Source organism: Heteronotia binoei, chromosome 18 (genome assembly GCF_032191835.1).
Source record: "Heteronotia binoei isolate CCM8104 ecotype False Entrance Well chromosome 18, APGP_CSIRO_Hbin_v1, whole genome shotgun sequence".
Taxonomy (NCBI): Eukaryota; Metazoa; Chordata; class Lepidosauria; order Squamata; family Gekkonidae; genus Heteronotia; species Heteronotia binoei.
The window spans coordinates 43,962,287-43,987,705 of NC_083240.1; the positions used below are offsets into that span (position 1 = coordinate 43,962,287).

The 25,419-nt window shown below is 49.1% G+C and overlaps 1 protein-coding gene across 1 annotated transcript; it reads left to right on the plus strand.

Moving 5' to 3' along the window:
- The first annotated feature begins 1,104 nt into the window (after nucleotides 1–1,104).
- Nucleotides 1,105–22,790, plus strand: MRM1 (mitochondrial rRNA methyltransferase 1). The gene is made up of 6 exons (XM_060258872.1): nucleotides 1,105–1,288; nucleotides 4,587–5,447; nucleotides 7,464–7,557; nucleotides 14,778–14,898; nucleotides 21,975–22,094; nucleotides 22,217–22,790. Exons 2-6 carry the CDS (start codon nucleotides 4,615–4,617, stop codon nucleotides 22,261–22,263), a joined length of 1,215 nt encoding a protein of 404 aa, XP_060114855.1. The 5' UTR covers nucleotides 1,105–1,288; nucleotides 4,587–4,614; the 3' UTR covers nucleotides 22,264–22,790.
- The last annotated feature ends 2,629 nt before the right edge of the window (nucleotides 22,791–25,419 follow it).

Consider the following 25,419-nt stretch of genomic DNA (forward strand, 5'->3'; position numbering starts at 1 on the left):
GTTGTGCACATGGCCAGGTGTTTTCCAACCCAAACCTGGCAACGCCAGGCCAGATGCCTCTGTTGAAGAGGGCTCCGGTTTTGAATTCTTTTTAAATGGTTTTCAGTTCCTTTTAAATGGTGCGACCCTTTCAACAAGCCCGTGTCGTTTAGGGAGAGTTATAAAATCCTCACAAATGAAAACAGTAATACCGAGGAAACAACAACCAAATGGTTACAATTATTATTATTTATTACATTTGATGAATCGCCCTATTCTGGCTAGTGCCAGGCTCAAGGCGATGTACAACATTAAAAATTACATACCGGTATATATAAAACCTAGGGTTGCCAATCCCCAGGTGGGGGCAGGGGATCCCCCGGTTTGGAGGCCCTCCCCCTGCTTTAAGGTCGTCAGAAAGTGGGGGGGAGGGGAGGGAAATGTTTGCTGGGAACTCTGTTATTCCCTATGGAGATTTATTCCCATAGAAAATAATGGAGAATTGATCCATGGGTATCCGGGGCTCTGGGGGGGGGGGGCTGCTTTTTGAGGTAGAGGCACCAAATTTTCAGTACAGCTTCTAGTGCCTCTCCCCAAAATACCCCCCAAGTTTCAAAATGATTGGACCAGGGGGTCCAATTCTATGAGCCCCAAAAGAAGGTGCCCCTATCCTTCATTATTTCCTATGGAAGGAAGGCATTGAAAAGGTGTGTCGTCCCTTTAAATGTGCCAGAACTCCCTTTGGAGTTCAATTATGCTTGTCACAGTCTTGATTTTGGCTCCACCCCTAATATTTCCTGGCTCCACCCCCAACGTCTCCTGGCTCCACCCCCAAAGTCCCCAGATATTTCTTTAATTGGACCTGGCAACCCTAATAAAACCAGTTACTTTAAAAAATTACAACCCCTGATGGCTTCTCTAAACGGCTCTTATTCAGTCATTAATCCCCTAAATCGGGTGGCCGACGGTAGCTCTCCAGGTGTTTTTTGCCTACAACTCCCATCAACCCCAGCCATTGGCCAAGCTGGCTGGAGTTGATGGGAGTTGTAGACAAAAAAACATCTGAAGAGCTACCCTTGGCCACCCTTGCCCTAAATAATCCCCTAATTAGGTCAGCCAAAACGCAAAGAGAGAAAGAAACAGAAGCCACGCGCCACCCAGAACCTGGGGCGGAGAGGGGAAAAAACGAATGGGCAGCAGGTGGCGCTGTAGAATAGCGCGGCCTCTCTGGCCCTGTCCCATCTCTATGGCCGGACCTCCCTGCCGGATGAGTCCCGGGAAGCGGAGCTTTGTCCACGTGGGTGGCCAGGTAGGTTCCCCCCCTCTGCAATACTTTTGGGGCTGCAGCGTCCGCGGCTTTCTCCATGGCGGCATTGGGGAGGGGAAGGGGGCTGAAGATGCCTAGATGTTCACAGGCCTCTGGGGCTGCAAAGAGCAGCAGCAGCCGCCGCCTGTGTTTAGGGTGAACTAAAATGTCAGTAAAGCAACCAGGAAGATTTCAGTGTCACCGAATTCTTCATCCGTCTGGATGTTAAATACAAAAGAGGAGCAGTGTTCCCTCTAAGCTGAGTGAGTGTGAGCTAGCTCATATGAAGCTGCCTTCTACTGAATCAGACCCTGGGTCCATCAAAGTCAGTATTGTCTACTCAAATTCGCAGCGGCTCTCCAGGGTCTCAAGCTGAGGCTTTTCACGCCTGTTTGCCTGGACCCTTTTTAGTTGGAGATGCCGGGGATCGAACCTGGGACCTTCTGCTTACCAAGCAGATGCTCTGCCACTGAGCCGCCGTCCCACAGATTTTTAGCCTCCAGCTCACACATTCTTGTCTTAGCTCAGGAAAAATGGCACCAGAGCACACTGATTTCTGCAGCCGCTCACAAATTTAATGCTAGGAGCTCACAAAGTAGAATTTTTGCTCACAGGACTCTGCACCTTAGAGAGAACATTGAAAAGGAGGAGGAGGAACTGCTTCAGGGCCCATGAAAAGCCCGGTGGCTGCATTTGGTAGCTCCCTGGCAATTGGATGGACTCTTAAAAAGGTAAGGGAAAGGTCCCCTGTGCAAGCACCAGTCGTTTCCAACTCTGGGGTGACGTTGCTTTCACAACGTTTTCACCGCAGACTTTTTATGGGCTGGTTTGCCAATGCCTTCCCCAGTCATCTACACCTTTCCCCCAGCAAGCTGGGGACTCATTTGACCGACTTCGGAAGGATGGAAGGCTGAGTCTACCTGAAAGCTGGCTACCTGAAACCAGTTTCTGCTGGGATCGAACTCAGGTTGTGAGCAGAGAGTTCAGACTGCAGTACTGCAGCTTTACCACTCTGTGCCACGGGGCAGAGTTAAAGATAAAATGAGGCTTGAATTAGGGTTGGAGATTCACCTTGAGGGGTGGCCGGATCTCTTGGGAAACAGAAAAGCCAGCAGGTATTCCAGCCCTCCCCCTGTGCCAATTGGGCCCCCTGGGAAGCAGGAAGAACAACAGTAGTTTGTGGCAGTGTGAGCCGAATTAAGAAGTATTTACACAGCTGTTGACTTTTGGGGTTTATTTTTCATGGCCCTGTGATCCTTTTGAAAAAAATTGTGGCAGGCAGTTAGTTGTCTGCAGGGTTTATGATCTGCTTTGAGTTGTCAAAACCACCCCCCTCCAATTGCTTGGGAAAGCTTGGGTGCTTTTTACTGCTGTGGGACAAGCAGGAAATCCACACAGGAAGCCTCTTTGCATCTCCTGCCATTTCATTGAGGGGGGTGGGTGGGATAGGCTGGGTGGCCCTCCTCCCTGACTGTTAAGCATGTCTGGGAATGGAGAAACAAAACTGGTGCCATGGGAATAAACTGTACTCATTCTGCATCCCCCCAATGTATCCTCCGGCCTCAGATTCCACATGTTCCTCACTCTCAGTGTCAAGTCATATTTCCTTTTGTCCATCGTGAACCTACTGCCCAGCCCATCAGCTGCATTGCATGCCCTCAAGTTTTAGAATTTTGAGGGCAGGAGAAAATGTGGTCTTTGCCAACTCTCTCTACCCCATGCATAATGTTATAAGCTTCCAGCAGCCCTATGGCACAGAGTGGTAAAGCTGCAGTTCTGCAGTCCAAGCTCTCTGCTCACGACCTGAGTTCGATCCCGGCAGAAGCTGGGTTCAGGTAGCTGGCTCCAGGTTGACTCAGCCTTCCATCCTTCCGAGGTTGGTAAAATGAGTCCCCAGCTTGCTGGGGGGAAAGTGTAAAAGACTGGGGAAGGCAATGGCAAACCACCTTGTAAAAAGTCTGCCGTGAAAACGTTGTGATGCGACATCACCCCAGAGTAGGAAACGACTGGTGCTTGCAGAGGGGACGACCTTGACCATTTTTATCACCCCCCCCAAACAACCTTTGTTCTTTCTTTTCCAAACTGAAAAGTCCCAGACTCTTCAGCCATTATTCAATGGGGAGGTTGGTACATATTTGCCTACCCAGTGTGCGGCTATAACCAGCCTTGCTGTGGCGATTAGGATGTGAACTAGTTCTGCTGTGCTGGAGTTTATTCTTGGTTCTTTCCAATTATGGCAGCTAAGCAGGGTCGACTCTGGCAGGTACTTGGACGGGAAACCTCCCTGGAATACCAGCAGTCCGGAGGCCGGGGGCAGGCTCGATTCAGCCACCTCTCTGGATATCCTCCATGCCCCCTGTAGGGGTCAGTCACCAGAGGTCACCAGGACTTCCAGGTGCACTCACTCACACGCACACACAAGACTGGAGTGGCCCAAGCCAGTCTCCTCAGATCTCAGAAGCTAAGCAGGGCTGGCCTTGGGTAGTACTTTGCTGGAAGATCACCAAAGGAAGTCCAGGTTCACAACACAGAGGCAGGCAGTAGCAAAGCACTTCTGAATGTCTTTCACCTGGGAAATCCTGAAGCAGGGGTGTCAAACGTGCAGTCCAGGGGCTGAATCAGGCCCCCGGAGGGCTTCTATCACGCCCCGGAGCAACTGACTGTCATTTGCTTCCTTCTGCCTCTCTCTGGCTCCCTTCTGTGTAACAGCTTGCTTGGCAAGTTTTGCTCAATCACACAGGAGCTACAGAGCAAAGCCTCTATTTTCTCCATTGGCTGAGGCTCCACCCTTGGGGAGGAAATGGGGGGAGGCAGAGCTTGTTTTTTTTAGGCTCTCTCAATTGCGCAGCAGAGCTACTGAGCCAAGCCTCTCTTCCTTCTATTGTCTGAGGCTCCCCCCCCCCACAGTTCCCTGGGGAAGGAAGGAAAGAGCCAGAGCTTCCTTTGCCCAGTTCCCTGGATCCCATTGGAGAAATACAAAGAAAGCACCTTTAAGACCAATGAGTGCTAACGTTTTAAGCATGTTTTACGTTTTTAAAAAAACATATTTCATTGTGTTTGTGTCCTTTATAAAGTTTCTCTCTCTGCTACCTAACCTTAACTAGATGCACACATGGCCCAACCCAACATGGCCCCGCCCCACAAGGTCTGATTTATGTCAGATCCGGCCCTCGTGACAAACCTCATAACCCTGCCTTAAGGGCTGCTGTGCGCCAGCTGCCGCTTGGCTTTCCACCACAAAGAACGTATCATGTCGTTTGCTTCCGCTTGACCCACTGGCTGCTGCTTCTTGTTTCTTAAGGTGCAGCCAGACAGACACCCAGCCCACCATGGAGTCCTTCCCGTCCTTTAAATTGTGCTTCCAGAAGGCCGTGAGACTGGGGCTCGCTGTTCGTCACATCCGCTCTGCCCAGATTTTCCGCCACTTCTCAGCACAGGAGGAGGAACAGCTGTTGCTAGAAAACGAGTCCCCCAACAGGGCTGGCCCCAAGGAAGGATCTTGCCTGCACGTCGACTCTCTTCCGGATAGGGCTGCAAGTGGGGAGGCTGCCCAGCCAAACCAGAAGCCGCTTCCAGCTAGCAAACCCGGCAGAGATCTCAGGCTCCAGACTCCGTTCCACCACCGGTGGAAGCTGCCCGCCAAAGGTCCGCCTGCCAGGGAGGAGGAATTCTGGAACCTGAGGAACGATGACTTCTCCAAAGAGAAGGGACGGTCACGGCCCAGATCTCTGCTGATTGAAAGGACTGAAGGCTCTGAGATCTTGTTTGGGATTGCACCCTGTTCCTTGGCGCTGGCAAGGTCCAAGAGGGATTTTTTCAGGCTTTTCCTCAAGTCCGGCAGTACCAGGGCACGGCCTGTGATGGAAGAATTCTCCCAGCAAGCAGAGGCCCGGGGCATCCCTCTGCAGCTGGTTCCACGGAAGGTGCTGGATGTCCTCTGTAAGGGAGGGGTCCACCAGGGTGTTTGCTTGGAGGCCACACCCCTTCGTCCTATTCGCTGGCAGGAAGGCTCCTCCCAGGAGGCTGAGGGGGCCACCAGCGAGAGGTCCCAGCTCCTCTGGCTGGCCTTGGAGGGGATACAAGACCCCATGAACCTGGGGGCCGTTCTACGGTCAGCTCACTTCTTGGGTGTCGACAGGATTGTGATGAGTCATAAGAACAGGTGAGTTTTTTCAGAGGCATGGTTTATTTTTACATGTTTATTCCGCCCTTCCCTGGACCTTTGGTCTGATCCATCATGGCTGTCTAGGAACTCAGAGTGTCATAAGAATATAAGAGAAGCCATGTTGGATCAGGCCAATGGCCCATCCAGTCCAACACTCTGTGTCACATAAGAACATAAGAGAAGCCATGTTGGATCAGGTCAATGGCCCATCCAGTCCAACACTCTGTGTCACATAAGAACATAAGAGAAGCCATGTTGCATCAGGCCAGTGGCCCATCCAGTCCAACACTCTGTGTCACATAAGAACATAAGAGAAGCCATGTTGGATCAGGCCAGTGGCCCATCCAGTCCAACACTCTGTGTCACATAAGAACATAAGAGAAGCCATGTTGCATCAGGCCAGTGGCCCCTCCAGTCCAACACTCTGTGTCACATAAGAACATAAGAGAAGCCATGTTGGATCAGGCCAATGGCCCATCCAGTCCAACACTCTGTGTCACATAAGAACATAAGAGAAGCCATGTTGGATCAGGCCAATGGCCCATCCAGTCCAACATTCTGTGTCACATAAGAACATAAGAGAAGCCATGTTGGATCAGGCCAATGGCCCCTCCAGTCCAACACTCTGTGTCACATAAGAACATAAGAGAAGCCATGCTTGATCAGGCCAGTGGCCCCTCCAGTCCAACACTCTGTGTCACATAAGAACATAAGAGAAGCCCTGCTGCATCAGGCCAATGGCCCATCCAGTCCAACACTCTGTGTCACATAAGAACATAAGAGAAGCCATGTTGGATCAGGCCAATGGCCCATCCAGTCCAGCACTCTGAGTCACACAGTGGCCAATATATGTGTGTGCGTGTGTGTGTATATATATATATATAGAAGAAGAAGATATTGGATTTATATCCTGCCCTCCACTCCGAAGAGTCTCAGAGCGGCTCACAATCTCCTTTACCTTCCTCCCCCACAACAAACACCCTGTGAGGTGGGTGGGGCTGGAGAGGGCTCTCCCAGCAGCTGCCCTTTCAAGGACAACCTCTGCCAGAGCTATGGCTGACCCAAGGCCATTCCAGCAGGTGCAAGTGGAGGAGTGGGGAATCAAACCCGGTTCTGCCAGATAAGAGTCCACACACTTAACCACTACACCAAACTGGCTCTCTACACACACACATATATGTACATACACCTAAAATATATATATATACACACACACACACATATATATATGTGGCTAATATGTGGAAGCAATGATCCAGATGTTCTTTCAATGTCCATTCCACCAAGTATATAGGGATCCATTTATTTCCCTGTTTTTAGACAGACTAATAGCGGACACAGACATGGCCTGCCTGGAGAAACTTTAAACTGATGAAAATCCACTTCTCTCCAGACAAATAGCTAAGTTCTGTTACCATCTGGTAAAATTCCACAAGGAAACACAATTCTGTATGATTTGTATGACCTGGTTGAATTGTATGATTTATATGATGTTATAGAGTCAGACATGTGGCATTTGACACTTTAAACTTATTTTATACTTTCTGGATTCTTATAAGGTTTGAAGGTTTTTATGATCAAATATAGTTCTTGGAATATTCTGGGTGGTTTTAATAAGGATGTGTTATGGTTAAGAGCCCCATGGCACAGAGCGGTAAAGCTACAGTACTGCAGTCGGAGCCCTCTGCTCACAACCTGAGTTCGATCCCAGCGGAAGCTGGGTTTTCAGGTAGCCGGCTCGAGATGACTCAGCCTTCCATCCTTCTGAGGTTGGTAAAGTGAGTCCCCAGCTTGCTGGGGGGGAAGTGTAGAGGACTGGGGAAGGCAATGGCAAACCACCCTGTAAAAGTCTGCCGTGAAAACATTGTGAAAGCAATGTCACCCCAGAGTCGGAAACGACTGGTGCTTGCACAAGGGACTACCTTTATCTTTACCTTTATTATGGTTAATGGTCTCTGGCTTGTAAATAATGGTCTTTGACTGTAAATAAATATTCATTCATTCACTTTGCAGTTGCCCTCTCACACCTGTTGTCAGCAAAGCGAGTGCCGGGGCCATGGAAGTCTTGGATGTGTTCGGCGTTGACCATCTCCAGAGCTTTCTCCAGGTAAAATAAATAGAAATGCCCAGATCTGTTATAGGCGTTGACCATCTCCAGAGCTTTCTCCAGGTAAAATAAATAGAAATGCCCAGATCTGTTATAGTGGGGTAGGCAGTTCCCAAAGCATATGTTGAACAAAGAGTGCAGGTGATGGAGGAGACCCCTTGGCTTGAGGGGCCAGGTCTGGGGCTGCATCCCATGTCTCTGGGACCCCTTGAATTTGCTTCCCACCAATGTGATAGCGAGTTTGGTGTAGTGGTTAAGTGCGCGGACTCTTATCTGGGAGAACTGGGTTTGATTCCCCACTCCTCCACTTGCAGCTGCTGGAATGGCCTTGGGTCAGCCATAATTCTTGCAGAGTTGTCCTTGAAAGGGCAGCTGCTGTGAGAGCCCTCTCAGCCCCACCCACCCCACAGGGTGTCTGTTGTGGTGGAGGGGGAGGTAAAGGAGATTGTGATTCCTCTGAGATTCAGAGTATAGGGCAGGATATAAATCCAGTATCTTCTTCAATGTCTTTAAAGGTAAATGGTGTGATACTTGAGGGTGGGGAAAGGTAACCTGCCCCTTGTGCTACATTATCATATATTAATCTGTTTCCTTGGATATTTTTTAAAAATTCTGCCCTATCCTATATTACTCAGGTGGTTTCCAAAATTTCCGTGGCACGATCCAATCCGAGGAACTTGCTTTAAATAGCCCCATTCATCATAGTTTATTACAGTCTCAAGACCAGGATACAGTAGAAACATAATACGGAAAAGTAAAAACAGACATAGTATACAAAAATAGAAATCTAAATTTAAGAACTTTTAAAATGTAATTCCCGCAGTCTAATGCACAAAACTCAGCAACTGAATGTGTAATCTCTGAAGGTAGATAATTCACTGAAAATGTCAAGACAGTGTGCGTTTGCAATAAAAAAGGCCAACGCCATGCTGGGAATTATTAGGAAGGGAATTGAAAACAAATCAGCCAGTATCATAATGCCCCTGTATAAATCGATGGTGCGGTCTCATTTGGAGTACTGTGTGCAGTTCTGGTCGCTGCACCTCAAAAAGGATATTATAGCATTGGAGAAAGTCCAGAGAAGGGCAACTAGAATGATTAAAGGGCTGGAGCACTTTCCCTATGAAGAAAGGTTGAAACGCTTGGGACTCTTTAGCTTGGAGAAACGTCGACTGCGGGGTGACATGATAGAGGTTTACAAGATAATGCATGGGATGGAGAAAGTAGAGAAAGAAGTACTTTTCTCCCTTTCTCACAATACAAGAACTCGTGGGCATTCGATGAAATTGCTGAGCAGACAGGTTAAAACGGATAAAAGGAAGTACTTCTTCACCCAAAGGGTGATTAACATGTGGAATTCACTGCCACAGGAGGTGATGGCGGCCACAAGTATAGCCACCTTCAAGAAGGGTTTAGATAAAAATATGGAGCACAGGTCCATCAGTGGCTATTAGCCACAGTGTATGTGTGTATATAAAATTTTTTGCCACTGTGTGACACAGAGGGTTGGACTTGATGGGCCGTTGGCCTGATCCAACATGGCTTCTCTTATGTTCTTACGATAGGAGCCAGCGAAGTCTTGCTTTGTTTGTATTAATATAACCAGGTGTCCTGTCGACGAATGGAGTAATAATTCTAAAACGAGCCTCCCTATAATATGGACAGCTGAGAAACATATGCTCTACAGATTCAACCTCGCTTAGCGAGCATGAGCATAGCCTTTCAGAAAATAGCCCCATTGATTTCAAAGGCAGAGACTGATTGAGCCTGCTTAACTCCGCCTTTGAAGTCAGTGAAAGCAGCTTAATTTTGACAGGATCAGGTGCTCTCCTGCCCCAGAGTTTGTTACAGGTAACTGTATATCCTCCTCCAACAAAAACTAAACTCACCGCCGGCCTCAGTCCTCACCTTTCCTTCTGGGTTTTTGCTGCTTTTTTGGATTGGTGCAACCTCAGTTGCTCATTGTTTTTGGAGATAATTTTTACATCTGCTTGGGGGTTAGTCTGTTTTTATGTATTTTACCTACTGGGAACTGCCTACATTTAGCACATACTCAGTCCAAGTCATTCTGTGTAGAGCTCATTATATCCCACGCTTTGAAGTCATCGGGGTCTGTTTGACCCCAATAATGTTGTCGTAAAGTTTAGGAGGTTTTATTTCTTGAGAACATTTTAAACACGCCTTTCTCCATGACCAGATTCAAGGTGGGTCGTAATGCTGATGAAGCAGCTTAACCATTAAGAAGGTATCCTTTGCAAACGATCAGCTACGAAACGACAAAATGTCTCAGGCACACCGAATGGCATCTTGCTCGGTCCTTTTGCTTTGACCAACAAGTTTAGACGTCTCCAGGGTTGCCACTTTCGGGAAAGTCAGGGAAATGGAAATTGGTCAGGGAAAGTCAGGGAAATGAAAAATAAAATTTTAGCTGCAACTCTGGTCTCCTTTTCCCCACCAGAGATGCGTTTTGCAGTGCTTGGTCTCATGACAGCAGCATTGTGCAAGGTTTAAAAAATGGGAGGCGGGGTGTCAAGAAGAAGAGGGTGCGGGAAGAGTAGAGATGGAAAGAGCAGGATTTGACTTGCTGGTGAAAGAATGGAATGGGGTCGTGCCAGATGAATTTGGATCCCCATGATCTGCAGCAGGGACCCAAGAGAAGAGAAGTGGTGGGAAGGCTCTTGACACAGACAACCCTCATGCGGCATCTTCATTGGCAAGTTGCCACCGAACCGTCTCCTTTTTCCCTTTGGCTCGTTTCAGAGCCTCGTCCGAGTGCCGATCCGTGCCAGCAACCCTTTCCGACTGATATAAAAAGCCGTAAAAAAGTGTTGATGCTTAATTGAAACATCTGGGGGAATCGGTTTCTTTGCTATAAAGCGCAATTTATGAGCCTGCGGGCTGCCATGGCGATCTCTTTCATTGGGTCCTCATTGGCAGCTTAGCCTCTGTCACAGGGCGCGCATAAATTTCGATATTCTTATCGCCTGGAAACTGCCGATTTTTCAAAAAATGAGGCCGTAAGGAAGCGATTTCCCCTCCCCACACCCCCTGACTTTTGCTAAAATGAATTTTGTGGTTAATTGGGGTTCTCCTCTTTCTCTGTCAAGACATGCAATGTAAGCCTGCGAGGGAGAAATGCTTTGCCAGATCCAGCTGAGGTCTGTCTAACTCAGGAGGGCTGATTCTGTCCAATGATTATTTCTGACGGATCACCAGGTTTTTAATGAACTTGGGCTGTCAGTTAAGACCCACCGCTGTTTGAGTGCCCCTGCTTATTGAAGTGGGGTGGGTGGCGGCTGGAAAGAGGGCCTCGGTGGTTGGCACCAAGTCTGCCAGCCGTCAGTTGGGGCTGGAGATCGCCAGTTATTACAACTGATCTCCAGACTGCAGAGATCAGCTCACCTGGAGAAAATGGCTGCTTTGGAAGGTGGGGTCTATGGCATTATATCCTGCTGATGCCCCTTTAGGGTTGCCAAGTCCTCTTCGTCCCCCAGCGAGGGGCATTCACGTGCGTGCGACGGAATGACGTCACCCGGAAGTGACATCATCAAAATGGCGGCACCCGTTCGGGGCTGCTCTAGTTGTTTCCGGGAAAACTCTTATTGTTTTCCTGGACACTCTAGCTATTTGGGAGGTTAAAACTCTATGGTCCCTATTGTGCCATAGAGTTTTACCTCCCAAATGGCTAGAATGTCCAGGAAAACCATAGAATTTTCCTGGACACACCTAGAGCAGCACCACCATTTTGATGACGTCACTTCCGCGTGACGTCAACGTGCCAGCGATGCAGGGGGACGTTCTCCCCGCCGGCCCAATGTGGGCTGGTGGGTTGAGAACCTCCCAGGCAGGAGATTCCCCGGACCGGGGGTTTGGCAGCCCTGTGCCCCTTCCCTCCCCAAACCCTTCCCTCCAAGAAAGCCAGTTTGGTGTAGCGATTAAATGCGTGAACCCTTATCTGGGAGAACCGGGTTTGATCCCCCACTCCTCCACTTGCAGCTGCTGGAATGGCCTTGGGTCAGCCATAGTTCTCGCAGGAGTTGTCCTTGAAAGGGCAGCTTTTGTGAGAGCTCTCTCAGCCCCACCCACCTCACAGGGTGTCTGTTCGGGGTGGGGGAAGGTAAAGGAGATTGTAAGCTCTGAGATTCAGAGTACAGGGCAGGGTATAAATCCAATATCATCATCATCTTCTTCTTTTTCTCTTATTTGGGAAAACTGGGTTTGATTCCCCAGTTTGGGGAACTCCCCAGGGAGAGCCAGTTTGGTGTAGTGGTTACGTGTGCGGACTCTTATCTGGGAGAACTGGGTTGGATTCCCCACTCCTCCACTTGCACCTGCTGGAATGGCCTTGGGTCAGCCATAGCCCTGGCAGAGGTTGTCCTTGAAAGGGCAGCTGCTGTGAGAGCCCTCTCCAGCCCCACCCACCTCACAGGGTGTCTGTTGTGGGGGAGGAAGGTGAAGGAGATTGTGAGCCGCTCTGAGACTCTTCGGAGTGGACGGCGGGATATAAATCCAATATCTTCATCTACCTCACAGGGTGTCTGTTGTGGGGGAGGAAGGTAAAGGAGATTGTGAGCCACTCTGAGACTCTGTCCTTGAAAGGGCAGCTGCTGTGAGAGCCCTCTCCAGCCCCATCCACCTCACAGGGTGTCTGTTGTGGGGGAGGAAGGTAAAGGAGATTGTGAGCTGCTCTGAGACTCTTCGGAGTGGAGGGCGGGATATAAATCCAATATCATCTTCTTCTTCTTCACTCCTCCACTTGCAGCTGCTGGAATGGGTCAGCCATAGTTCTTGCAGAGTTGTCCTTGAAAGGGCAACTTCTGGGAGAGCTCTCTCAGCCCCACCCATCTCACAGGGTGTCTGTTGGGGGGAGGGGAAGGGAAAGGAGATTGTAAGCTGCTTTGAGACTCTGAGATTCAGAGTATAGGGCAGGGTATAAACCCGGCATCGTCGCCATCATCCTCATCTGCTTCTTCTCCTCCTCCTCCCCCCCAGGCTCCGCCCCCTAACTCTCCAGGTGTTTCCCAGCCTGGAGCAGGCAACCCTAGTTGGCATCGCAGTCGTGGGCAGCTCTCTGAAATGCAACACAGCTGGCACCTGCTTGGTTGGGTCTCAGCAGCTGGGGAATATTACCCTCGTGTCCCCAACCTTTTAATTCATTTTAATTGGTGTTTAATTAGATAATCATTGCTGATTCCTGCCTCTTTTTGAACTGTTTGCCCCCATTTGGTGGCAAGATGCTGTTTGTTTGTTGGGGAATGTTATGGCCATTTCCCCACTGATTAGCTGCCCTGGAAATTTCACACTGAAAGGCAGGGGTAGAAGCCTTTTAAATAAATAAATGGCACGGCGTTTCCCTCCCCTCACTTCCCCCAATGCTGCCTCCTAGCTCTGGGATCCGTTTGATTAGTGCTTCTGAAAGTGGAGGTTCCCCTCAGCTACTGATAGACTTCTCCTCCCTGAATCTCTCTAATCCCCTTTTGAAACTTATTCCTCCTGTGGCCGTCACGACATCCTCTGGCAGCGAGTTCCACGTTTTAATTCCTCTCTCGTAAAGTAGTCTTTCCTTTTGTCTGTCCTGAACCTCCTGCCTGTCAGTTTCCTAGGATGCCCTCGAGTTCTAGGATTTGGGGAGAGGGAGAAACATCTCCCTTTGTCAGCTCTCTCCACCCCAGGCATAATTCTATAAACCTCTGTCTTGTCACCCCCTCAGTCGCCTCTTTTCTAAACTTAAGTCCCGGACTGTTGAGTCTTTCCCCCTACGGAAGATGCTGCACCCCCCTCACCGTCTTGGTTGCCCTCCTCTGTCCTTTTTCCAACTCTGCAATGTCATTCCATAAACCTCTGACCCTGTGGCAGTTTCTTTGAAAAGCAATTGATGTATTTACCCTCATCAGGACTATAGATTTGGCTAACTCCAGTCAGGAACTTCTGTCTAATTCTTCTCTCATCTCAAATGGCCAAAGAGGCTCCAAATGGCTTTGTTGGGGGATATCCCAAACCCCATGGGGTTCTTTTCGGAGGATGGACAGAGATAGGCTGATTCAGGCCTCTGGAGGAAAAGGACCAGAGAGAACAATAGCTTAACACTCACTGTTTATTAACTCTTTGCAGCCATGCGCAAGTAATACCCAATAGCATTTAAGAGTCTCAATACCTGATAAAATGTACACTCTTAAAAAGCACAAGGAACGTTCCTGGACTGCAGGACCAAGACCCCGACGCGCACTGGGGCGGGGGGTGTTGGCCAAACAGCCTAGAACGAAGCCCAGGGCCACATTTTTATAGTCTTTCCAGTCTACAGGAACCAACGGAGGCATCCATCCAGAATGTACCAGGCCAGGCCACTGTATGGTGATAACATGAACTTTGGAGATACTTTGCAGGAATAATTTGCAGTTGGAGCCAATTCCAGGCATGGCAGAGGGGTGCTTGGCTGCATCTCACCCTCCCTCATGTCCTCCATTTGGTGGAGTTGCGAACAGGAGGGGTGGTGGAAGAGCCTCTGCTTGGCACGCAGAAGGTCCCCTGGTTAAGTCCCCAGTATCTCCAGTTAAAAGGACCAGGCAGGAGGTAAAAGACCACCTCTGCCTGAGACCCTGGAGAACCACTGCCAATCTGAATAGAAAGTGCGGGCCCTGCGGAGTCTTGGCCAATCCCGCAGGGCCTGCAAGACCACTCTCTTTCAGATGGCCTTCGCTGAATGCTGAGCTAATGCTAGATTCGCTGCTGTTGTATTCCGCCATCAATTTATTAAAAACCTGTAGTTTAGCACCATAACTGTTAATTTTAATTGGAATGTTGGTTTAAATGATGGTTTTATAATGTAGTATTTATTGAATTATGTGATTTTATTGTATTGTATTATGTTGTATCGTATTGTATTGCACTGAAATGTTGTGAGCTGCCCTGAGCCTGCTTCGGTGGGGAGGGTGGGATATAAATAAAAAGTATTATTATTATACAATACTGAACTTGATGAACCCGGGGTCTAATTCAGTATAAGACAGCTGTGCGTATGTTTGTGGGGGGAGGGGAGAGGGGATTCTCAGCTGAGCTAGATCCCAGCATGCTGGAAGGGGTATAAGTCGACCAGATGTACTCTTCCATTTTACAGTGGAATTAAAGCTGCGTGGATGTTTTCTAAACATTTGTGGGATATGCAGTTTTGGGGGAAGTTGGTTTGTCTGTCCCCTCTTGCTCACCATCTTTATTTTTTGAAGGCGAAATCTGAACAAGGATGGGAGATCGTTGGGACGGTTGGCCATTCCACAGCGCTGGATGGCGTTCCTGTGGAGAGCTGCTTGGATTTTCGCTGGACGAGGCCCACTGTCTTGTTACTAGGTGGGTAACATCCTGCTATGTAAACTGTGACGGAACCGGCCCGATTTTGCCTTCAGTCCCGGTCCCGTCAGCTCCCCTTTTGAGTTGCCAGCTCCTGAAGGGAGCTTATCTTCTTCCCACCACTAGGGCACGCTGCCACCACCTGCTCACTTTAGGGGTTCCTGACTGAGAGGAACAGGACTCCCAATCCCCCTTGCCAGTTCTGAGGCCTGGCCTCAAGGTCCTCTGCCAACCCAGCACCTGGTTCTCACAGAGACCAAAGTCCTTCTTTGGGAGACCCCTGGAGGATTGGCACCCTTGCCAACTGTGTGCCTTCCCCCTTCCCTGGACTCCCCTCTAACAGTAGCGTGGTCTAAGGCGGTTGGGGAAACTAGGTGGCACAGAGGGACTTCCTTTTAAAAAGACAAAATATTTATTTAAAATTTATAACTATTTACAGGCATTTTTAAATACAGGGTGAACAGAAGCAATAAACGAAAGTAGGGATAAACGCTCCTTCTCTCCCTAATATACAACTGGCCCTGACCATACCATCCAGAACTGACTCACCAGCCTCCAAGACACAAATCAAACCTGACTGTCAGCTTCCCCTGTCAACTTTTAACTGCCTGTTTCCCTCCAAAAACCTCTAATATAAAACCCAGTTCCCGCCCAGGGAATTGCTGAGCAGCCAGGTTAAAATGGATAAAAGGAAGTACTTCTTCACCCAAAGGGTGATTAACATGTGGAATTCACTGCCACAGGAGGTGGTGGCGGCCACAAGCATAGCCACCTTCAAGAGGGGTTTAGATAAAAATATGGAGCACAGGTCCATCAGTGGCTATTAGCCACAGTGTGTGTGTATATATAAAATTTTTTGCCACTGTGTGACACAGAGTGTTGGACTGGATGGGCCATTGGCCTGATCCAACATGGCTTCTCTTACGTTCTTATGGTTTTACCTCCTGCAGCCTACAGGGAGACCAGCCTGAACGACTTCCTGTCTCTCAAGGAGGCCTCCTCAGAAGTGCTGCTTCCAGACAGGAGGGGAGGGGGAAGGAGGAATAGACTAGGCCAAAGCCTTGCCTAGAGTTTTATAGACTCCTCTAGCCAACTCCCAGACAAGCACAGGCCTAAAATGGTGTTTCTCCACATAAACCATGGGGTATAATGCATTGTGATGAGGGGCCAGTTCCCACAGTGCAATTTGCTATTGAGGGCTGGAGGACTGCGCTGTTAAAGAAGAAGAAGATTATATTGGATTTATATCCCGCCCTCCACTCCGAAGAGTCTCAGAGCGGCTCACAATCTCCTCTACCTTCCTCCCCCACAACAAACACCCTGTGAGGTGGGTGGGGCTGGAGAGGGCTCTCACAGCAGCTGCCCTTTCAAGGACAACCTCTGCCAGAGCTCTGGCTGACCCAAGGCCATGCCAGCAGGTCCAAGTGGAGGAGTGGGGAATCAAACCCGGTTCTCCCAGATAAGAGTCCACACACTTAACCACTACATCAAACTGGCTCTCCAAACTGGCGGATGCTTCACACCTGGGACCATAGATTTGCAGGCAGAGGGTACCGGCGAAGGGAGTGTAGGAGACGGATAATTAAGTGGTAATTAATTCATTTGGACGCAATTGTGTCCCATGAAATGAAAAAGCTTTATGGCTAGTAGGGGACTTGGATAGCCCAAGTTAGCTCAGTCTCATTACAGCTCTGTAGCTGAGCAGGGTTGTCCCTGCTGAGTGCCTGGAGGGGAGACCACCAAAGAAGTCCAGGGCTTCTATGTGGAGGCAGGCAGTGGCAAACCACCTCTGCTTCATCTCTTGCCTCTAAAACCCTACGGGGTTGCCACGTTGGCTACGACTTGACGGTGCTCCAGAAGCATCCATCGAATGCTTACAAGATGGATGTACGTGGTAGAGGAGCTCAAAAATATTGCTAAAGGCTTACAGCCGGATGGCTTAGGCAGGACACCAATTCCTTGGACTGCAGCTGTGAACCAGTTCAGTTGTAAAGAAAAGTTTCGCATTCTGTGTCCTCACGTGGGTGGGTTCTAGATAGGATAGAATGGGCGAGCTTATGAATTAACAACCTCCAAAACATCCTACGGGTAACAGCCTGGCTCAAGTCTTGCAAACCGGAGGGCCTCGTAGCTTCCTTGATTGAGTCAATCCATCTTGATATGCCAGTGAAAGTGAGTGAATGAATGAATGAATGAGTCAATTAGGCTTCCCAACCCTCCCGCCCTGGCGGGGGACCCCAGGATTTCCAGCCTCTTCCCCCGCTCCCCAAAAAAAACAAAAGCGGGGGGGGGGAAACGGCGCCAAGGAGCGCAGCGAGCCACCCCATCTCGGAGCGGGCGATGCCGCTGCGCAGCTGCTGCCTCTTCTCCGCTCACCGTAGCTGCTCCTCCAAGATGGGCTCAGGCTGAGCCCATCTCGGAAGAGCAGCTAAGATGAAGCCGAGAAGAGGCGGCAGCAGCGCAGTGCCATTGCCCGCTCCGCCTCTGAGGTAAAATCAGAGAAGGGGAGGGTGGAGGCAGGCCAGGAACGTGGCGAGCCGCGAATCTGGGTCCTTCTACGGTGAGCGAAGAAGAGGCGACCGCTCCGAGATGGGGCGGCTCGCCGCGCTCCTTGGCGCCGTTTCCCCCCCCCCCCGCTTCCGTTTTTTTGGGGGAGTGGGGGAAGAGGAGCAGCTGCGGTGAGCGGAGAAGAGGCGGCAGCAGTGCAGTGGCCACCCGCTCCGAGATGGGGTGGCTCGCCACGCTCCTTGGCGCCATTTCCCCCCCTCCCCCCTAGCTCCACCCCAGTGTCTCCTGGCTCCACCCCCAAAGTCCCCAGATATTTCTGAAATTGGACTTGGCAACCCTAGAGTCCATCCATCTCAGGTTGGGTCTTCGTCTTTACCTGCTGCCTTCAGCTTTTCCTGGCACTGCTGTCTTTTCCAGGGAGTCTTGGATACCTTCAGTTTAGTCATTTTTTCTTCTAGGGAGAGTTCAGGGTTGATTTGATCTAGAACCCACTTTATTTGTCTTCTTGGCATTCCACAGTATCTGTAGAGCTCTCCTCCAACACCATGGACATAGATGGCTTTAAAGGGGATAAGAGTAGGCAGGTTCGCAGAGGAGAGGTGAATCAATGGCTACTAGCCACGATGACTTTAAGGGAGCCTCCAGATGGAGAGGCAGGAAACCTCTGATCGCCAGGCAACATCAGAAGAAGGCCTCGGCCTCTCTGCCCAGTCTGTTAGTCCTCCACAACAACTGGTTAAGTACTGTGTGAAACAGGAAGCTGGCCTAAATGGACCATCCATCTGATCCGGCAGGTCTCTTCACAGATTATGTTCAAGCAGGACTCTTTTTTTTAGCAGGAATGCACAGGAACGCAGTTCCAACTGGCTTGGCATCAGGGGGTGTGGCCTAACATGCAAATGAGTTCCTGCTGGGCTTTTTCTACGAAGAAAGCCCTGTGTTCAGGGCAGATATGTCTAGACTAAGGGAAGTCAGGCAATCTGATAGATTTCATTCCACCTGTGGTGCAGATTGGCCTTCCGTTGTCACCTGAGTTCTCAAGGCCAAGAGGATCATGGGGGTCTCCCCTCTGGAATGGCATGTTGATTCTGCTCCCCACCCCTTCCCCCCAGGGGCCAGGGCGGGAACCTCAGGTTGAGGCTTGTGGCACCCAGCAGGAAGAGCCATATGGAGCATGATGTCAGTTCTTGATCAGAGAAGAAGTGGACCTCAAAGTTCATACAAACATTGGCGATGAGGAAGGACAAATGATGCCTCTGACAAGCTAGAAAAGCTGGCATCTGGGAACTTGTAGGGTCATGGGTTCAAGGCTGTCTGTGCTCTGGGCATCTCTTGAGGAGAGGAAGGCGGAAGATCTTCACTATACTGTTAGGACTTTTTTTTTTTGAGCAGGAACGCACAGGAATGCCGTTCTGGCTGGCTTGGTGTCAGAGGGTGTGGCCTACTATGCAGATGAGTTCCTGCTGAGTTTTTTTTTCTACAAAAAAGCCCTGTGTGGAACAATGGTGATCTCAGGGATGTGGCTTAATATGCAAATGAGTTCCTTCTGAATAACAGGTCCGTCTAGCCGAGCATGCTGTTGCCCATAGGAGCCACCCAGGTGTCCCCCAGGAAGCAGGGAAGGGCCATAGCTCAGTGGCTTTCCATGCAGAAGGTTCTGGGCTCAGTCTCCAGAATCTCCAGTTCAGAGGTGGCAAGTAGCAGGTGGTGGGAGGGACCCTTCTCTTCCAGAGACCCTGGAGAGCCAGTGCCGATCAGAGGAGATTTTGGAGCTGGACTGACTAAGGGTCTGACTCAGGCATACTCATTTGTATTAAAGGATAGACTACTGCAGTCTTTGTTCCACCCCAAGGGGGCCAATCCTGAGTGATGCACTAGGTGCTGTTTGTGCCAGTGTGGGAGGCACAGAAGGTGATTTGGGCTGTTCCGCTGTACTGGCAACACAAGACTGCCTGGCAGTCCCATTTTCTTGTTGTTGTAACGCTCACCTTTAAGAACGTAAGAGAAGCCATGTTGGATCAGGCCAATGGCCCATCCAGTCCAACGCTCTGTCACACTGTGGCCAAAAAATCCCAAAACAGGTCCCCTCAGGAGGTCCACCAGTGAAACCAGGACACTAGAAGCCCTCCCACTCTTGGCTCCCCCAAAGCACCAAGAATACAGAGCATCACTTGCCCCAGACATAAGAACATCAGAGAAATGTTGGATCAGGCCAATGGCCCATCCAGTCCAACACTCTGTGTCACATAGTGGCCAAAAAACCAGGTGCCATCAGGAGGTCCATCAGTTGGGCCAGGACACTAGAAGCCTTCCCACTGTGCCCCCCCCAGCACCAAGAATACTAAGCATCACTGCCCCAAACATAAGAACATCAGAGAAGCCATGTTGGATTAGGTCAATGGCCCATCTAGTCCAACAGTTTTTCTGTGTCACACAGTGGCCAAAAAACCCCAAGTGCCGTCAGGAGGTCCATCAGTGGGGCCAGGACACTAGAAGCCCTCCCACTGTGCCCCCGCAAGCACCAAGAATACAGAGCATCACTGCCACAGACAGAGAGTTCCGACAATGGAAAGGAAAGGTCCCCTGTGCAAGCACCAGTCGTTTCCGACTCTGGGTTGATGTTGCTTTCACAATGCTTTCATGACAGATTTTTTACAGGGTGGTTTGCCATTGCCTTCCCCGGCTATCTACACTTCCCCCCCAGCAAGCTGGGTACTCATTTTACCAACCTCGGAAGGATGGAAGGCTGAGTCAGCCTCGAGCCGGCTACCTGAAAACCCACCGGGGATTGAACTCAGGTCGTGAGCAGAGTTTAGGACTGCAGTACTGCGGCTTTAACACTCTGCGCCACGGGGCTCTTTTTATTCCAACAATACCCTATGGCTAATAGCCACTGAGGGACCTCTGCTCCATATGTCGATCCAGTCTTTGATTAAAATGTCTATTTTATTTATTTATTTATTTTATTGGATTTATATCTTGCCCTCCCCGCCAAAGCAGGCTTAGGGCGGCTCACAACAATAAAACATTTACAATTCTGAACTTTAACAGTTAAAACATTAAACAGATTAAACAATGAACAATTAAAACATTTTAAAGCAATTTGGTGCTAATGTTATTTCCAGTGTCTTCAGCCCTCATTGGGTATCCTCATATACTACTATCAGTTGAAGGCGAGTCGAAACAGTTGTCTTACAAGCCTTGCGGAACTGGGGAAGGTCCTCTTACTTCTTCTGGGAGTTGGTTCCACCAACAGGGAGCCGCTATAGAGAAGGCTCTCTCTAGTGGTCTCCAAGCACAGCGTCTTCCTAGAACTGACAGCCCTTATTTTGCAACCATGGGAAAAATAACAGCTCACAAGGGGCAGGGTGGTGAGGGCAGTGGGCCCCAGAGAAACCCTTTGCAAGAACTACAATGACGGGGGAAGACGGCAGCTCTCAGCACCGTTCCCTTGAACAATGAGAAGCATCTTTGCAGGAATGGCCGCATCATCCCTTCTGTCCAAGGACCACTGAGACTGATTTGCAAACTCTTTGCGCTCCTCTACCAATATTACCACTGACAATGGTTTTACAACTTCTCTGAGCACTCCCTCTTGTCAGAAAAGGAAATTGAACAGCGTGTGGTCCAGGAGAGTTTGGGAAATACGTTCCCTGTGGGAATTAGCAGCAGAATCCGAATGGGATCATACTGGGAACGGGGAACGGAGTCCCACACACTGTTTGCTCCTTCTCTCAGGGTGAGTGTCCTGTGTAGGGAATCCTTTTCTGGATGGCCAGAGACTAGGATCTAACCAGGGGTTGCCCAAACTTCTGGGGGTCAAATGACGGAGATCCATAACTGACACTGCACTTTCTGGAACTGTTTTTTAGTCCTGACTGTATGAACTTCAGTCAGGAGTGGGCAGATCTGGTTTTGGGGAATCCTGGATTTGTGAAAGTCAGGAGGGAGAGGACTCTTTTGCTGCTGAGGAATCCTGAGGCTGTGCTGTTCACGTGGAGAGGAAGGAAGCTTCCAAAAACACAGGGCCCTTTTTGTCTGTGGGCCTTGGGGATGACCGTGGCTGGGACTTCAACAGCTTGCTCTCCTTTGATGTGATATTTGGCTGTTCCATTGAATGGATCAGAGGTTGTACCATGGACCGCATGGGCAGCCTACCTGGTGATGTCAGGGGTCTGTGGCATATGCAAATGAGCTGTGCTAATGAGCTCCGGCACCTCTCTTTCTACAAAATGACCCCGGTCTGCGATACTCAGATGCTTTTTCAGAAGCCTGCAGCCAGCACAGATGAGCTTGCTCTGGCTGTCGGGGCCTTAGCAGAGCTGGCATTTTGCCCCCCAGCTAAGGAGGTTCCACTGAGTTTAGCGGCCTCTCCTCCCCTACGGATGTGTGCAGTCCCTTTTAAAGCCATCCACCTGTGGTCACTTTGTGTTGTGGCAACAAAATCCATAAATGAATTCCGTGTTGTGATGGAACTCTTCTGCCCTGAAACTATCGCCAGTCGGTTTCATTGGGCAGTCCCCGATTCCAGTTTTACAAAACGTTTTTCTGGGTGTGTTTCTTGGCAGGGAACGAAGGTGCTGGGCTTTCTCCGGAGAGTAGGAGCCTGTGCCGAAGGATGTTGAGCATCTTCCCAGGAAGAGAACTTCAGCCTGGGATTGAATCGTTGAACGTGTCCGTGGCGGCTGGTAAGGAATTCCTCTTTCGATCCACCCCCATGTATTTCTCTTCCTTCTTGGGAAGGCGAAAAAGCTTGATGCTTATTCATCTCTTCTCACAGATTTCTGTTATCTGAAATTTTCCTTTGCAGGGATCCTTCTGCATTCCATATGTAGCCAAAAAATGAAAGCTGCATGAAGCCTTTGTCCCTTCTGCCTTGAGAAAACAAGAACGTGTCTTTGAAGATGCTTCTTCCACCAGGCTGTGAGGACGGGGCATCTCTTGCAAGAGACGTGCGAGGCGAGAAAGATTTTGAGGGTCTTCAGGAAGCTGCAGGATCCCTTTAAATTGAGAAAAAATTAACAGCTAACCTAGATGCAGTGGCCTCTCTAGACGACTTTGGTTCTACAAGAGGATACCTCTCCCTCTAGCGAACATTTGCTCAAGTGGACTTCTGCAAAGCTGCCTTGGAGTTGTATTATCTTCCTTCACCCAACTTCGCTTACTGGGCAGCCACATTATGTGAGACATCCTATGGACCGCTTCCCATGTTGTAGTCATTGCAGTGCCCCAGACGCATCTGATATGAAGCTCTAGGAGAATGTAAAGGGACTTTCTTCTCCCATGTTCCTGCCCCCCTAGTAGGTGGGTGACCACTGGTACCAGTTTTGCAGGTCCAGTAAGCACTGTGGGCCGAGAATAAATAAAATGAGAGAGTGAAGGTGTTTGCGGTCTTGACATTCCCATAATTTTTGTGTCCTAGCCAAATGGAATGAACAGGCTGTTTTCAGTTCCATACTCCAGGTCTTCATATCCCTGGGGAAGGTAGGTAAAATTTTGGAAGTGGAAATGCCCATTCATTGTGTACAATATGGGTTATTAGTCTTCCAGGATATGGGGGAAGAGGGAGGGGAGGGACTGTGGCTCAGTGGTAGTGCTTCTGCTTGACATGCCAAAGGTCCCAGGTTCAATCCCCGGCATCTCCAGTTTGAAAAAAGATCTGGCAGTTGATGATGTGAAAAACCTCAGCCTGAGACCTGGAGAGCTGCTGCCAGTCTGAGCAGACAATATTGACTTTGATGGACCAAGAAGTACAAGGCAGTTTCATGTGTTTTTAGACGATAAAGCGCATTTCCCAAATGTCGCCATTCAACAAAGGGGGCTTGAACTCAAAACGGCCCCCTTCAAAGCTATTAGGAGTTGGGCACAACTTTATCTAGGCTGGTTTTGCTGCTGCCTCCTTTCTTCCATGTACCCCCCCCCCAAAAAAAACCTCTCCAATGGGCAAAAAAAGGGGTGCTGTTTTCTAACAACAAAGACCAGAGAATTCATGGACTCTCTGATACAAATGTTCAGTTGGTTCATAGGTATGTACCCCTCAGCATCATAAGAACATAAGAGAAGCCATGTTGGATCAGGCCAATGGCCCATCCAGTCCAACACTCTGTGTCACAGAAGAACATAAGAGAAGCCATGTTGGATCAGGCCAGTGGCCCCTCCAGTCCAACACTCTGTGTCACAGAAGAACATAAGAGAAGCCATGTTGGATCAGGCCAATGGCCCATCCAGTCCAACACTCTGTGTCACATAAGAACAGAAGAGAAGCCATGTTGGATCAGGCCAGTGGCCCATCCAGTCCAACACTCTGTGTCACATAAGAACATAAGAGAAGCCATGTTGGATCAGGCTAATGGCCCATCCAGTCCAACACTCTGTGTCACATAAGAATAAAAGAGAAGCCATGTTGGATCAGGCCAGTGGCCCATCCAGTCCAACACTCTGCGTCACATAAGAACATAAGAGAAGCCATGTTGGATCAGGCCAATGGTCCATCCAGTCCAACACTCTGTGTCACATAAGAACATAAGAGAAGCCATGTTGGATCAGGCCAATGGCCCATCCAGTCCAACACTGTGTCACATAGTGGCCAATATGTGTGTGTGTGTATATATATCTATGTGATATAGATATATATACAGATATATACACACACACACATATACATACATATACACACACACTGTGGCTAATTGCCACTGATAGACCTCTGCTCCATATTTTTATCTAACCCCCCCTCTTAAAGCTGGCTATGCTTGTAGCTGCCACCACCTCCTGTGGCAGTGAATTCCACATGTTAATCACCCTTTGGGTGAAGAAGTACTTCCTTTTATCCGTTTTAACCCAACTGCTCAGCGATTTCGTCGAATGCCCACGAGTTCTTGTATTGTGAGAAAGGGAGAAAAGGACTTCTTTCTCTACTTTCTCCATCCCATGCATAATCTTGTAAACCTCTATCATGTCACCCCGCAGTCAACGTTTTTCCAAGCTAAAGAGTCCCGAGCGTTTTAACCTTTTTTCATAGGGAAAGTGTTCCAAACCTTTAATCATTCTAGTTGCCCTTTTCTGCACTTTTTCCAATGCTATAATATCCTCTTTGAGGTGCAGTGACCAGAATTGTACACAGTATTCCAAATGAGACCGCATCATCGATTTATACATTATGATACTGGATGATTTGTTTTCAGTTCCCTTCCTAATAATTCCCAGCATGGTGTTGGCCTTTTTTATTGCAATCGCACACTGTCTTGACATGTTCAGTGAGTTATCTACCACGACCCCAAGATCTCTCTCTTGGTCAGTCTCTGCCAGTTCACAACCCATCCTGAACAAATACATAAGAAGAACGCATGTTGAATTAGGCACGTTGCTGGAATTTTTTCAGGGCTTTGGTACGAAGACCCAGGGATATTAAAACCTCTTAATATGCTGCCCTGAAATGTCTCCCTGCTTTTCAAAAGTCATGAGGGAGGAAGAACCCCCCGGTAACCACTAGATGGTACTAACGGTACACATCTTGATTTGCTGTCGGCTGGAAGGAAAGAAAGCAGGTAGGGGAGCAAGACTGTAACATCTCTAGTTAGCACAAGGGGATGCAGATAAAATCTAGTTGTTTCTTCTTGGTGTGTGTGTGTGTGCACATTGACCCCTGTCTGAGCAAACAGTGAAGCCCAACAAATATAAAATTGTCTTCCTGTTGTCAACTCGGAACCATAAGAACATAAGAACATAAGAGAAGCCATGTTGGATCAGGCCAACGGCCCATCAAGTCCAACACTCTGTGTCATTGAAACTATTGCTTTATATTTAGCATCTAAAAGGCGCTTAATGTATTTGCAGATTGCCATTTGATGGATGGATTGGTTCCTTGTCATGTTCGATAGCATGCCAATAAAGGTTATTGTATTGTTGTATATACACATAGCATTCACATTACATAGAATTCCCATTTACAGCACTGGAACAGATGCTGGAATAGCCACCTTTCTCTTCATCTAGGAAAACCGCTTGGTTGAC

What these genes read in the sequence shown, in the direction of transcription:
- MRM1 (XM_060258872.1), top strand. Translation starts at nt 4,615, where the DNA reads ATGGAGTCCTTCCCGTCCTTTAAATTGTGCTTCCAGAAGGCCGTGAGA. An exon ending in ATCTCCAGAGCTTTCTCCAG is followed by an intron (nt 7,558 to 14,777) that starts GTAAAATAAATA and finishes TATTTTTTGAAG; the next exon opens with GCGAAATCTGAACAAGGATG. An exon ending in GAACGTGTCCGTGGCGGCTG is followed by an intron (nt 22,095 to 22,216) that starts GTAAGGAATTCC and finishes TTTCCTTTGCAG; the next exon opens with GGATCCTTCTGCATTCCATA.